Source organism: Aquarana catesbeiana, linkage group LG02 (genome assembly GCF_042186555.1).
Source record: "Aquarana catesbeiana isolate 2022-GZ linkage group LG02, ASM4218655v1, whole genome shotgun sequence".
Taxonomy (NCBI): Eukaryota; Metazoa; Chordata; class Amphibia; order Anura; family Ranidae; genus Aquarana; species Aquarana catesbeiana.
Window position 1 is genome coordinate 448054393 of NC_133325.1, and position 15376 is coordinate 448069768.

General features: G+C 41.9%; 1 protein-coding gene across 1 annotated transcript in view; it reads left to right on the forward strand.

The window, feature by feature from the left end:
• Positions 1-15376, forward strand: part of LOC141128337 (heterogeneous nuclear ribonucleoprotein R-like) — a 98071-nt gene that overhangs the window by 57245 nt on the left and 25450 nt on the right. The window contains exons 3-5 of the mRNA XM_073615576.1: positions 709-816; positions 9720-9833; positions 9918-10094. Coding sequence (XP_073471677.1) covers positions 736-816; positions 9720-9833; positions 9918-10094 — 372 coding nt within the window. The 5' untranslated portion in view covers positions 709-735. The remainder of the gene's footprint in view (positions 1-708; positions 817-9719; positions 9834-9917; positions 10095-15376) is intronic.

Below are 15376 nucleotides of genomic sequence, written 5' to 3' on the forward strand. Positions count from 1 at the left end.
ATGCCATAAAACTATCCCCTATTTTGTAAACGATATATTTTTTGCGCAAACAAATAAACGCTTATTGCGATTTTTTTTTTTTTTTTTTTTTTTTTTAACCAAAAATACGTAGAAGAATATGTATCGGCCTAAACTGAGGAAAACAAATGTTTTTTTAGCAGTGCCGAATCGCAAAAAACGCTCTGGTCAGGAAGGGGGGTAAATCCTTCTGGGGCTGAAGTGGTTAAATTTGAACTAAATCTAAGCTTGGGAAAATAGCAGAAACATTAGTTCTGCTTTAAATATAACCATTTTTGCAAGTCTCACTTTATATTTTCTAGGAGATAAGTAACATTTCCAGTTCCCACTTAGTGAAGCATCTGCTTGCCCTGTTTTGGGTATACCCATGACACCTGCAGTGTGATTAAACAATAGTACTGGCTATTTTTCTTGGCAGTTTTTGATTGATTTTTTTTTTATCAGTTTTTACTTTAAGAAATCTGTCACACTATTGAATTTGATACAAATTTGAATGGAAATTGGGTAAAAAGACCTTATGACTAGTATTGTGTTGGCTTTAGAATATTTTCCACCTTTGCTTCGATGGGTTGGTTGTATGACTGTTACTGTGGTTAAAGAATAAAGGAAAACTCTAAAATTGCTAAGTGTGTGGCCAGCATGCACAAGTCATTTTCAAAATTGTAACTGGAATGATGTTGCTTTTTTCAGAACTGACACTCCATTTCCATTGAAGTTATGAAAACGTACAGGCAGAGGGAGAAACCAGGAAACAAGCCTCAGGAAAGTGTCAAGGCACCGGATGAAGCCAAGATCAAGGTAATTGTTTTCAAGTGTAATGTTGACTGGAGAATCATGCTATCAGATTTTATCGAAATTCAAGTTGTCTTTTAAGACAAAGCATCAGCTACAACAATAGTTCCATCATATTAATGGTTATTAAAACATGCCTGTACTTTTACATATTTTTATTGATATTAATGATTCTTTTAAGCACATTTTACAGGTCTAGGCTGCAAATTAAACATCATGTCAAATTGCAAAGTTGAGAATCTTTAAACAAGATTTCATAGCATTTCCTTATTGGGATGCTTTAAAGTGGTTATAAACCTGGGTAAAAAAAAAAAAATCCTGCAAGACAAAGGCATAATGAGCTAGTATGCATAGCATACTAGCTCATTATGAATTACCCGAGAACGAAGCACCCACAGCCGTCCTCATCTCCCCCTCCGGCCAGCGACATCTCTCCCAGGGGTTACTTCTGGGTATCGCGGATCCGGCGCTGTGATTGGCCGGAGCCGCGATGATGTTACTCATGCGCGTGGGAGCCGCAGGGAACGGCACGGCACAGTACAACTGAAGCAACGCCACGTACGTGCCATTGCTTCAGTTGGCTTAAGTGCGCATGTGCCGATGACGTTGGCACATGCAAATACAGGGATATCTCCTAAACCGTGCAGGTTTAGGAGATATCCAGTGCAGCTACAGGTAAGCCTAATTATAGGCTTGCCTGTAGTTTAAAGTGGTTGTAAAGGGTTTACAACCACTTTAAAGCTAAATCATAGGTAAACCACTAAATAATAGAGAGGTGAAGTATGTATATGTAAACAGTTTCCCTTTTCCGAAAGAGTTGTTATTCACTTCAGCTTATAAAACGGATAACCCTGCCTGACAGTGAAATTAGGTCTGTGTTTTTACTATTCTCTTCTACTCTTAAAGTACAGTTGTCTCAGTCTGGTGTGAGTACTTTGCTGTCTCTGCTGCAAATGATCAATCCTTATAGTAGCTCATCTAGGACGTTTTTTACCCCTAGTCCACCTATTTTTAATTGATCATTCTTCCTTCTGCCAGTGCTAAATGCACACCAGGCTGAAATTGCTGGAATTTTTGTTAACTAATTCAGCTCTTTGGACGTATAACGTATGTCCAAACAGTGAACGGTTAAGCCCAAGTTTTCGCAATGTTCCGCTATTACACAGAGCCCAGGATCACATGGGAGACATTTTCGTTTGCTAACCCCTTGTGATAGCAAAAAACCCCCATAACTCCTGTTACCCCACACACATTTTCAAATGCGTGTGTCTAGGCTGTGCACATTTATGTTACATAGGTGAGGTTGAAAAAAGACAAACGTCCATCAAGTCCAACACGTGTGTGATTATATGTCAGTATTACATTGTATATCCCTGTATGTTGCGGTTGTTCAGGTGCTTATCTAATAGTTTCTTGAAACTATCGATGTTCCCCGCTGAGACCACCGCCTGTGGAAGGGAATTCCACATCCATGCCGCTCTTACAGTAAAGAACCCTCTACGTAGTTTAAGGTTAAACCTCTCTTCTAATTTTAATGAGTGGTCACGTGTCTTGTTAAACTCCCTTCCGCAAAAAAGTTTTATCCCTATTGTGGGGTCACCAGTATTGTATTTGTAAATTGAAATCATATCCCCTCTCAAGCGTCTCTTCTCCAGAGAGAATAAGTTCAGTGTTCGCAACCTTTCCTCATAACTAATATCCTCCAGACCCTTTATTAGCTTTGTTGCCCTTCTTTGTACTCGCTCCATTTCCAGTACATCCTTCCTGAGGACTGGTGACCAGAACTGGACAGCATACTCTAGGTGCGGCCGGACCAGAGTCTTGTACAGCGGGAGAATTATCGTTTTATCTCTGGAGTTGATCCCCTTTTTAATGCATGTCAATATTCTTTTTGCTTTGTTAGCAGCAGCTTGTCATTGCATGCCATTGCTGAGCCTATCATCTACTAGAACCCCCAGATCCTTTTCCATCCTAGATTCCCCCAGAGGTTATCCCCCCAGTGTATAGATTGCATTCATATTTTTGCCACCCAAATGCATTATTTTCCATTTTTTTCTACATTGAACCTCATTTGCCATGTAGTTGCCCACCCCATTAATTTGTTCAGATCTTTTTGCAAGGTTTCCACATCCTGCGGAGAAGTTATTGGCCTGCTTAGCATCGTCCGCAAATACAGAGATTGAACTGTTTACCCCATCCTCCAGGTCGTTTATGAACAAATTAAATAGGATTGGTCCCAGCACAGAACCCTGGGGGGACCCCACTACCCAACCCTGACCATTCTGAGTACTCCCCATTTATCACCACCCTCTGAACTCGCCCTTGTAGCCCGTTTTCATTCCATGTACTCACCCTATGGTCCATGCCAACGGACCTTATTTTGTACAGTCAACGCTTATGGGGAACTGTGTCAAATGCTTTTGCAAAATCCAGATACACCATGTCTACGTGCCTTCCTTTATCTAGATGGCAACTCACCTCCTCATAGAAGGTTAATAGATTGGTTTGGCAAGAACGATTCTTCATGAATCCATGCTGATTACTGCTAATGATACCGTTCTTATTACTAAAATCTTGTATATAGTCCCTTATCATCCCCTCCAAGGGTTTACATGCTATTGATGTTAGGCTAACTGGTCTGTAATTCCCAGGGACGTATTTTGGGCCCTTTTTAAATATTGGTGCTACATTGGCTTTTCTCCAATCAGCTGGTTCCATTCCAGTCAGTAGACTGTCAGTAAAAATTAGGAACAATGATCTGGCAATTACTTGACTGAGTTCCCTAAGTACCCTTGGGTGCAAGCCATCTGGTCCCTGTGATTTATTAATGTTAAGTTTCTCGAGTCTAATTTTAATTCTGTCCTCTGTTAACCATGGAGGTGCTTCCTGTGATGTGTCATGAGGATAAACACTGCAGTTTTGGTTACTGAAGCCCCCCGATTCCCTCGTGAAGACTGAGGAGAAGAATAAATTCAATACCTTCACCATCTCCCCATCCTTTGTAACCAGATGTCCTTCCTCCATTCTTTATGGGGTCAAAATGGTCTGTCCTCCCTTTTTTAATGTTTACCTACTTAAAGAATTTCTTGGGATTTTTTTTTTTTTTTTGCTCTCCTCTGCTATGTGTCTTTCATGTTCTATCTTAGCAGTCCTTATTGCACCCTTACATTTCTTGTTGCATTCTTTATAAAGTCTGAATGCTGATGATGATCCCTCAACCATGTATTTTTTGAAGGCCTTCTCCTTTGCTTTTATATGCATTTTTACATTGGAGTTAAGCCATCCAGGACTTTTGATCGCTCTTTTAAATTCATTGGCTAATGCTCTTATTTAATATGCTCTTAAAGCAAACCCATCTCTCCACTGTGTTCTTTGTTCCTAAGATTTTATCCCAGTTTATGCCTTTTAGCAAGGGTCGTAGTTTAGGGAAGTTGGCTCTTGAAATTCAGTATCTTTGTATTCCCCTTATGTTTCCTATTTGTGTGATTTATACTGAAGCCAATTGAGCTGTTACCTAAATTGCCCCGTATTTCCACATCCGTGATCAGGTCTGTATTGTTGGTAATCAGTAGATCCAGTAACGCTTTATTTCTAGTTGGTGCGTCTACCATCTGACCCATAAAATTGTCCTGCGAGACATTTAGGAACTGGTGAGTCTTAGATGAATGCGCAGTTCCCTCCGCCTAGTCTATATCTGGATAGTTAAAATCCCCCATTATGATAACACTTCCCAGCCTTGCTGCTAATCCAAATTGTGTTAAGAGATCTGTCTCCCCTTCCTCCTTCAGGTTGGGTGGCCTATAGCATACTCCCAGTATTATTTTCCCCTTAGCTTCATCCCTTTGGAGCTCCACCCATAAAGATTTCACCTCCTCCCTAGCTCCTTTAGTAATGTCATCTCTCACATTCACTTGTACATTATTCTTGATATATAGGCATACCCCTTCCCCTTTTTTACCCTCTCTATCCTTGCGATAAAGGGTATACCTTTGAATGTTTGCCAGCCAGTCATGAGAGCTGTTGAACCAGGTCTCTGAAATTCCCACAAAGTCCAAATCCTCCTCATACAACAGTATCTCTAGTTCACCCATCTTGTCCGCCAGGCTCCCGGCATTGATGATCATGCCCCGTAGTTTAGACCTGTCGCATATTATCCTCTTATTGGGTGTTCTGAGATTGCAACAAGGACTTGCTACTATACTTACCTTGGGTTTATGTGCTTTGGTCAACCTACCGCTAATGCCCCCAATACTACCCTCTGGAATATGTTCCCGCGCTGACTATCTCTACCTCTGGACCCCCCCATCGCCTAGTTTAAAACCTCTAACTTTTTGGCCATCTTCATTCCCAGCTGATTTGCACCCTCCTCATTTAGGTGCCGTCTGTCCCTTCTATAGTACCGGTTATCGACTGAGAAGTCGGCCCAGTCCTCCAGGAACCTAAACCCCTCCTTACTACACCAGCTCATCACCCAGTTGTTTATTTCCCTAATCCCCCTCTGCCTTTCTGGTGTGGCTCGATGTACCGGTAGTATTCCTGAGAATACTACCTTGGAGGTCCTTTTCCTCAATTTAGCTTCCAAGTCCCTAAAATCGTTCTTTAGAACACTCCATCTGCCTCTGACTTTGTCATTGGTGCCAATGTGCACCATGACAGCTGGGTCTTCCCCAGCCCCTCCCAGTAATCTGTCCACCAGATCTGTGATGTGCCGAACCCGAACGCCCGGTAGACAACATACTGTTCGGCGCTTCAGGTCTTTGTTACAGATTGGCCTCTCGGTCCTTCTAACAATTGAGTCCCCTACTACCAGAATCTGTCTTTCCTTTCCCTTTGCTTCCCCCCCACTCTCACTGGAGGAGTTCCCCTGGCAGCTCGGAGAGTCCCTCAGATCCAGGAGTGCTGGTTCCTGACTGGTTTCACCAATGTCACTCAATGGAGCATACTTATTGGGATGCTTCAGCCCTGGATAGGCCTCCCTGGTACTTCCCCCTCTACACTTCCTGACTGTCACCCATCTACTCTTTGCTAGTGCCTGCACCTCTTTGTCTCCACCCGCCTCTGTGCTGGCCCCAGCCGGCACCTGCCGTGTACGTTCCTGGCTCTCCTTTATTATAGAGGGACTTCTCAGTGCTGACAGTTGCTTCCCCAGATTCAGAACCTGCGCTTCCAGGGACACAATGTGCTTACATTTTGCACAGCAGTATTCACCCTCGATCGGATGATCAAGGAACGCATACATGCCACAAGATGTACAATGAGTCGCCTCTCCACACCCGCCAGGCATCGTACCTATTAAATTTAATGAGGATTGAGGATTATACCCTGTCCAAATTACCTAACAACTAGCTTCCTGACACTAATACTCAACAAGACAATACACAGGTACTCGCAGACCACTTGCAGACCTACGTGCGCTCGCAATACACAGTACACAATAAACAAGTACTAACGATCCACACACACTACTCGGACAACACACAGGTACTATGACCCCTGTTATAACCTCCTGTTTTCAACTCTGGTTTTTAAATCACCACTTAGACCAGTTCCACTTGGACAGAGTTCCAGCAGGCTCAAAGATGAGCAGGCTCACAATAAGTTCTGCATAAGGTTATATAGGCCTCAAGCACCTGTGACCAATTAACCACTCCCCTTAATTAGTAGGCTGAAGGAAGCAAAGAAAAAAAAAAAAAGTGTCAGAAAAAGGTGTTTAAACTCCAAGGAAAAGCCCCAAAAAGAACCTAAAAATGCAACCCAGCAATCACCAGCAAAGTGAGAGCAATAATACTATTACCAGAGCTCGCAGTTAATGCTAAACTGATAACCAGTTAAGGCTTTTAAAGTGTCACCTATGGAGATTTTTGGGTACCATAGATTTGTGCGATATCGCCAACGTACCAAATTTTTTACACTTGGCATGTTTTGGTATATATTTACTTGATGCAACACCATCTTTTATATTTTACCAATAAATTGGGTATTTTATTCTGTTTGTGCACTAAAATTAATTTCTGTATACTTTTTTTCTGGAAAGATGCATATAATAGTTGCGCAAGTATCATGCGACATAAAATTATACTATCCTCTTTTATTCTACGGGTCCTCTGCTTTCAGAAAATGTAGAATATTTTTATTTTTTTTTATGGCCAAAAATGCAGATTTTTTTTTTTTTTTTTTTTGCCTGTGTGCTAGAAATGAAAAGAAAATTGTTCCAATGCTAAAGTGGTTAAGGGTGGCTGATATCTGCAGTTGTAATGGTTAAAGAGCAGTTGTAGGTTTTAATAAAAATGCTAACCTACCATGCTCAGCCCTCTTGAAATATCCTACACTAAAACCACCAGCAGAGATGATATTTATGCCTTATCAGCAGTGAGCCGCTTTCCCTTATAGACTGGCATTGGACTGTATCCCAGGTGCCTCCAGTCTCAATTATTTTACCCAGCGCTTGATAATGTCCAGTTTTGCATGCTTTGTTACAGAAAATAACACTTTTTTTTTTTTTTTTGGTATAATTAAACTTGAGTAGTTTAATTATACCATAGTTTAGTAGTATTATTTTCAAGTTACTCTGTCCTAGCAAATTTACCCTGTTGAATCTCCAAGAAAGTATTTCAAAACGTGTAATCAGTGATTTTGTTTTATTGGCATACAAACATATCAGGATTCTCTGAATTTAGTGTCTGTGCTCCAACTGCATGGGTATATATTCAGTAGTGAGCATTTCTGCTAGCAGATAATGCTTACTCATCTTTGAAAGTAGTTATAGCCACTTCATATGAGTCACTAGCTATTATTTTATTTGATTTTTTTAACCATATACAAACTCCTGTCCCAAACAGTAGGTCTCTAATGTCCTCATTCTAAAATACTGAAAAAATCCTCTAGGTGCTTTGGATTGTAATGTAAGTGGATCTGACCACTCACTGGAGTGCTGGTCTGTGGAGGGGGGTGGGAGCGGATCCCTCAGGCTCTCAGCGGCTCACTGACAGACTAAGCCAGGTGTGGGTCCAGGCTTCTGGGTGGAACCCTGACCATTTGATCATGATCTTTCCCCAGCCTGGACCGGATCTGTGACGTCAGCCGACAGCGGGCTATAGCCCGCTGTCTGCTGAAAATGGGTCATAGGAGTGCAGAACGGATGATACTCCTGTGATCCACAGGAGAAGTACAGCCAAACGATCTTTGGCTATACTTATCCATTTAAGCTGTAATATTATAGTTTGCTTTTGGGTTTAAAACTGCTTTTAAAGAGGTGGCCTATTCAAATGCTCCTATAGAAAAAGCTGTTGCGTTCAAAACCTTCCCCTCTTGATAAAATAAGTAAAATTTAGATACTTTCTCTGTCAGAAGATGATTTGGAAGAAGCAGTCAGTTTATTTCTTGTTACAATATCATTATAGAGCGGTAAAACTCAGATTTTTGTGCTCAGTGTCACACAACTGAGACTATATAGCAAGAAAAGATAACCTACATATACAAGCTTTAGTTAAACCTTAAAGCGGAGGTCCGCCCACCCCTGCAAAGATGAGAAGCCAGCAACTACACATACTGCAGCTGCCGATTTTTAATAATAGAACACTTGCCTGTCCTGAAGTCCAGCGATGTCTGCACCACAGCTGGTGTTTCCATTAGCTGTCGGGTGCTGCCGCTACCATTGCCGGTAAGGGAACCCGGTAGTGAAGCATTGTGTCTTCACGCCGGGTCCCTACTGAGCATGCACAAGGCACCGCTGTGGTCTCCTACTGGCACGGTGACGGGGGAAGGATGAGGGAGCCGAGCTGTTAAGTAATTGGCCGCGGCCCGGACTCCCGGAAGTGGGGGCCAAATGTCCGCTTTAAAGTAGAAATATAGGCAAACCTTTATGTTCATTTTGGCTAGCGTAAGGGAGGGTTATAGCCCCTGTAAGGGATATATATTATTATATATACCGTATTTTTCGCTGCATAAGCGAATACTGAACAGCCCGCCTGTAGCCGCCATGTCACAATACAGGGCGGCCGTCTCCCGCGAGCGCCAGGTGATCTCCTGTCACTTAAAGAAGACAGAAAACAGAGCAGCCCCAGTGGCCGAATGGAGTACTGCCGCTCGGGCTGCTGTGTCTTCTGAGTGACAGGTGGACAGGCCGACTGTGATGACATCCTCACCAGTCGCCAGGCACAGAACAGGCTGCATTTAATGGACACAGGTAAGGCTGCATTTATTTGGCACAGGTTGGGCTGCATTTCATGGGCACTGGTAATATTTTGGTACACCATTTGGTTTCAGAATATTTTTTTTCTTGTTTTCCTCCTCTAAAACTTAGGTACGTCTTATGGAGCAAAAAAAAAAAATTCTATAGTTATACTACACTGGCGCTAGATTACTTCACTTTTTCAGATTAACCAGCAGGCTGATTTCTCCATCGAAACAAGCAAGGTCAATGGAGGAATCCTCCCTACTAGGAAGCTCCACTGTCAGAATACACTGATCAGCGGCTGCAGCCATCTGAATCAGCCAAATTTTTATCCATCTATGCTCCGCTTTAGAGCCGCATTTTTTTTTTTTTCAATTGTATTTAACAAGTTATGTGATTTGATTCTAACAGTTTTTTGTTTTGCCAAGCATTTCTAATTCCAATGTGTGCATTCTGGGGGTGGTTGGTGACTTTAGCTCTAGGTTTATTTAGTAAGATGAGTTGAGTGGTTATAATAAATTCTTTCCTACCCTGGTTATATTTGAGTATATTTGAAAAACTTTGAAAGTTCTCCCTTGACAAGTAACTAAATATCTGAATTACCTTCATGAAGCAGTTTGATACTGTAGTAATTTTGTGTGTTAGAAGCCCCCCTTTTTTGCATTTTTGTGCATTTAAAAGAAGTTTGATTTACAAACCGAGCCATCGGAGATGACAATTTTGATTTTCTTTTCAGGCATTATTGGAAAGAACTGGATATAGCTTGGATGTGACAACTGGACAAAGAAAGTATGGAGGTCCTCCTCCAGAATCCGTGGCGTCATGTGCACAGCCTGGAATTGGAACAGAGGTTTGTGCAAAATTACTTCCTCCTTTACACACACTTGCATTACAATCTAAATAACGTTACTTTATCATGTAATTCTTTTAACAGGTTTTTGTTGGTAAGATACCTAGAGATCTCTATGAAGATGAGTTGGTACCTCTTTTTGAAAAAGCAGGATCTATCTGGGATCTTCGACTTATGATGGATCCTTTGACTGGACAAAATAGAGGCTATGCCTTCATCACATTCTGCAATAAAGAAGCAGCACAAGAGGCCGTTAAGCTGGTAATGATTTGTCATGTTCTTTTGCTTTGAAGAAGTATATAAAGGAAAAATAAAAATTCTGGCGTGAAATGTGTCTATCTGTACGAAAAAAAATCAATTGGATAGACTCCTACAGGATTACCTTGACAAAAAGGTCAACGGAGCCAGTTTGCCTCTCCTAAATTTGTAGGAATGCAAGCAAACCTTTTTAAAGCTTGTTTTAGGTTGTAGCAAATGGTGTGTTTGACAAGATAGGGTAGTACCATAGTTTTAAAGTAGATTTAAATCTCGATCATTTAAAGGATAAGTTTACCATTAGAACAGGTTACAGGTTCCGCCTGTATTGAGTGGAACCTGTAACATGTTCCAGCTCCTGCCTCCCCTTCCTCCCACCCGCTCAGATTGTATCGGTGAGCATTTAAAACTTTTAAACCAATTTATCTACCTGGTCCTGCATTACAGTCTTTATTAGCTGCAATGCTAGTCTGTCAAAATTTAGGTGAGTGGACCAGGGCCATGAGAAGGGATCACGTTTCTTTCCAAATTAAATCCCTGTTTGTGGAACATTTAAAGCTTATGCTTATATATTTTTTTTTTTAAACAGTAGGTATTACCTGGCTTATTGTCTGGATAAGTATCCTGCAGGGTGGATTTGATTTAAATCATTAGTAAAAAGGCTTGATTTAATCAACTCTGTTTTTAAATCATAATTTTTAAAGAGCAGCTGTCATCTCTGTCCCCCAATGGCTCCTCCTCTGACCTGCTGTTGACTCACCGACAGTCCCATTCACTTTAATGGGACGGCTGGTAATGCGGCAGTGACGCAACAAGGTGAGGGACATGGCGGCAGCAGGTGAGTGGTTTCCTGCTAACAGGCGCTGCCATGATGGATCTGAAATGACAGGTGCTCTTTAAATGTAAGGACTCATTCCTGCTAGTAGTTACAATCTTTAATATTTGCAAACAAAATTAATGTTTTCTATTTAGAATAATAAGCTGTCAGGTTAGTAAAACAGTGATATCAGAACTGATTTTAGGTTAATCACACATAGTTGAACTACTCAAATTTATTTTATTTAATTAAAACAATAACATTGCATGTTATCTCAGCTTGCAGAGCTTGGATTCATTTAATGAGTTTACCAAAAATGTAAATATTGCAGAATATACAGCTCCATGCTGCATAACTAAGCTCCATTTCATGCTGAATAAACTCAATTCTTAATATATCTTAAATAAAAACGGTTTTTAGATAGATAGATTTTTACTCTAAAAGCATTTTATTAAAATAAATTTGATATAAATCAAAAAAATCTGATTTAAATAAAATAAAAAAAATCTGATACTTTTTTTATTTTAGTTTTTTTATTTATTTTTTTTTAAATCATTGATTTTTTTGGTATACTTTCAGTGAACATAATTCGAACTCTCTGGTTGAAATGCTGAATTTGAAAAAAAAAAACAAAAAAAAAAAAGCCCTTCGAAGGACAAGCATCTTTTTGGAGAGCTTCTTTATGCCGCTTACACACGACCGGACTTTACGGCATACTTTGTTCGGCGGACCGGAGTCTGTGGGACAATTTGATCGTGTATGGGCTCCAGCGGACTTTTTTTCTCCAAAAGTTTGACGGACCTAGAAATGAAACATGTTTCAAATCTTCGACGGACTCAAGTTCGGTCGAAAAGTCCGCTCGTCTGTATGCTAGTCCGACGGACAAAAACCGACGCTAGGGCAGCTATTGGCTACTGGCTATGAACTTCCTTGTTTTAGTCCGGTACGTCATCACGTACGAATCCTTTGGACTTTGGTTGATCGTGTGTAGGCAAGTCCGTTCATTCGTAAAGTCTGTCAAAGTCTGCAAGACAAAGACTGCCGTAAAGTCCGCTCGTGTGTACGCGGCATTAGACATCCTCATTAGCCAAGAAGAGTGTCTATTCCATATTCCCAGGCCTTAACCAAATCCAGGTGCCCACCTCAACTGCAAATCTTGGGCCCCCAAACACCCCGGGTTCTCTAACAAATCCTCTTCAGCAAGAAGGAGTGCCCCATTTTCCAAAGTTTGGTAAAGTCTGTTAGCCTTTGTGGACACCTAGCCAGGCAGAATCTTGGATTCCTGGGTATGGGATATGGTTTCCAGGGGCTCCAAGCTACAAATCTGCTTTTGGCCCCCTGCCCACTTTTTTTTACAACCAGTTTTTGTATCTGTGCAGGCTAACCAATCCCTGTGCAACCTTTACAGATTTTCTGGATCAAAGGGTTCTTGGTCTGATTCATTTGGCAAAGGGGTTCTGGGGGTTCCAATCCAAACTTTTCAGTCGCCAAACCAAAAAGAAGAATTTGCCCCATCTTGGATATCAAGGCACTAAATGTCTTCATTCGGGCCTAAAACTCTGCATGGAATCCACCAGTTCTTTCATTGTCTGCCTCCATGAGACAGACTTTCTGGTCTTTGCGGACATTAAGGGCGTCTTATACTTGCCTTTTTCCAGCACATTGATACTTTCTTCGCTCGATGTGGCCTCATCATTCGGCCTGTCTTCACCCAGTGTGTTTCATCACGGTATTGGCCACTGTGCTTGTCTTGCCATGCTTCAAGGACATCGCTATTGTGGGATATCTTGACAAGCTCCTGTTGAAGGAACAGTCAGCACAGGTTCTTACTGACTGCCTGCTTATCCTGGACACAGGTCAAGCCAGAGTTGTCTTTCCCCCAAAATAAACTTCTAACTTTCCAGGAGCTGCCCAACTCTTCTGTATTTAGGAGCCCTGGGGATAATGGTAGCCTCCTATGAGACAATCCTCTTTGCCTAATTCGGCTCAAGACCGCTTCAACTCAAGCTCTTCCCATTGCAGGACAAATTGGTTAAGTCTCTAGATGAGCCTTTCTTAACCTTTTCAACAAAGAAACCCTTGAAATTTAGTTTCCACTCTCAGGGAACCCCTGTTTAAATATTGCTATGTTTACCACTTGTGATACATTGGTGTGATGGTCAGTGGAAAGAATGCCCTTTACACTTGTGGTCATTGGGAAGAATTAACCCCTTGGAGATAGCTAAAAAGGTCAGTGGGAACTTATCTAAGAGGCAGAAATTGCTCGGAGAACCCCTAGCAACCTCTGGATGAACCTTGGTTAAGAAACTCTGCTCTAGACAAACCATTTCACCAGATACTGAGCACGGGGTTATTTCTGGCCTGGTGGCTAAGTAATCCAGCTCTGGACTTAGGAAAATCCTTCCTTGTAACCTCTTGCAAGATCCTTACAATTGATGCGAGCTTGATGGGCTTGGGTGGAGCCCTAGGCACCTTGTTGATGCAGGGGACTTGGTTGCGTGAGAAATCCCATCTACTGATCTGGATTCAGTCGAACAATGCCAAAACTGTAGTGTATATCAACCATCGCAGGGGAACCAGAAATGGTAGAAAGGATTCTGTCTTGGGCAGAACTAAATGTTCCAGCTTTTTCTGCCATTTACATCCCAGGGATGGACAGTTGGCAGGCATACTTCCTCAGAGCTGTCCAGAGCATATATCTGGGGCATTGAAACAACATCTGGAGCTGTTCTAGGACCTGTCACTGTTGGGGGGGTGGCAGATGTGGATTTTCTGGCCTCCAAATTTAATAACAAACTGGACACGTTTGTCTTCAGGTACAGAGGTCCTCTATGTGTAGCGGTTGCACTGGTAGCTCCTTGGGATCAATACAACCATTTTTCCTCTGAAACTCCTTCCTCAATACTCCTTTAGCTCTGGATGGCAGATGCTTTGTGGGCTTTCCCAGACTGTCAAGATGGTCTATCCCAAAGAAAGTTCCTGGTCACTGGCTTTAATGCCATGGGTTTGAAGCCCAGGTCTTGAGAAACAGGGGCCTTCTAAATCTGTGATTCCCATGATGCTAAAAGCTATGAAGTCTGCTTCTGTAAGATCTACCATCGCTCTTGGAAGCTTTCTTTACAGGCTCTTTTGGATGAATCGTAACCTTTTTGCAATCAGGCCCTAAGCACCCTCAAGGGTCAAATGTTGGCACTTCCAATATTGTCTCTCATGTAGCTCCTCCTGTCAGATTGGTATTAATTATATTTGAATTTTGGTTCTTTCTGGACTCAGTTTCTGATCTATCAGGATTGTTCCCCTTTCCACCCTTAATCACAGGGTTGCTTATCCTGTTAACCTCACTTCTGCAAGGCACGTGTCAGGGCTGGTGGCTTTGTCCTGTAAAGATCTTTTTCTGTTTTCATAGGGACAAAGTGGTATTACGGCCCAGAGCCTCCTAAGGTGGTTTCTGCCTTTCACCTCAACCAGGGTATTGTTCTTCTGCCCCTCTGTGCTGCTGCAGTGCATCCAAAGGAAATTCCCCTTCACTTTCTGAATGCAGCCACTAAAGGGGAACCAACTGCTTGGTCCACAATTTATTGGTGGGTCAGACAGACCGTTCAGGCTTATATTCTTAAAGAGGAACTGCAGTCTGCTCACATAATTTGTAATAAAAACATCTTTGCCCTTCTGATGCTTCTCTCCAACCACTTTTATATGTATTGTGATTCTGTACTTGCCAAATATGCTACAGAAATCTCCCTCCACTGAGTCTGACTGCAATCAATTTAACTGTGGGCAGCTGAAGCTGCTGCCTGTTCACTTCCTGGATTTACAGTACAGAGGCATACCTGCAGCTCTCATTGGCCCTCTTATGACTCACCCCCCTCCCTTCCTGGCAAACTCTCACGAGCGTGAGCGAGAGAACTCTGCATGATGTCATATGTCTAGGCATTTTACCAGACAAGAAACAGGAAGTGGGCTGTATAAGGTATTTACTGGCAGAAAAAAAATGTTTTACTATCCAAAGTTAAAACAACAAGGGCAGAAGATTCAATAGATGGAAAGATGAAAAAATGACTGAAGTTCTGCTTTAAGGATTGGGTGCCTTTTCCTGTTAAGGCACACTACTAGATCTGTGTAACTACCTCTTGGGCTTTTCAGCATCTGTTTCCCAGACTTGCAAGGCCTCCACCTGGTCCTCTTTTCACAGGAAGTTCTACCTTTTCTGTTGCCAGCTTTGAGCAGTACAAGCAGTCCTAAATTCAGTTTTGTTGTGTGGACCTGTTAGTCTTTTGTGAATGTTGCCTACTCTTCAGTTGGACTGCTTTTTTCATTTCACATTGTCTAAATTCTGTGTTTCAATGAATGACGACAAAGAAAATTGCTAACCGTAAAATCCATTTTTTGGAGTTCATTTAGATACACAGGTTCCGCCCTTTTGTGTCTATGATCATGCTTCTAGTATTGCATTTCTCCAGGCATGCTGTAA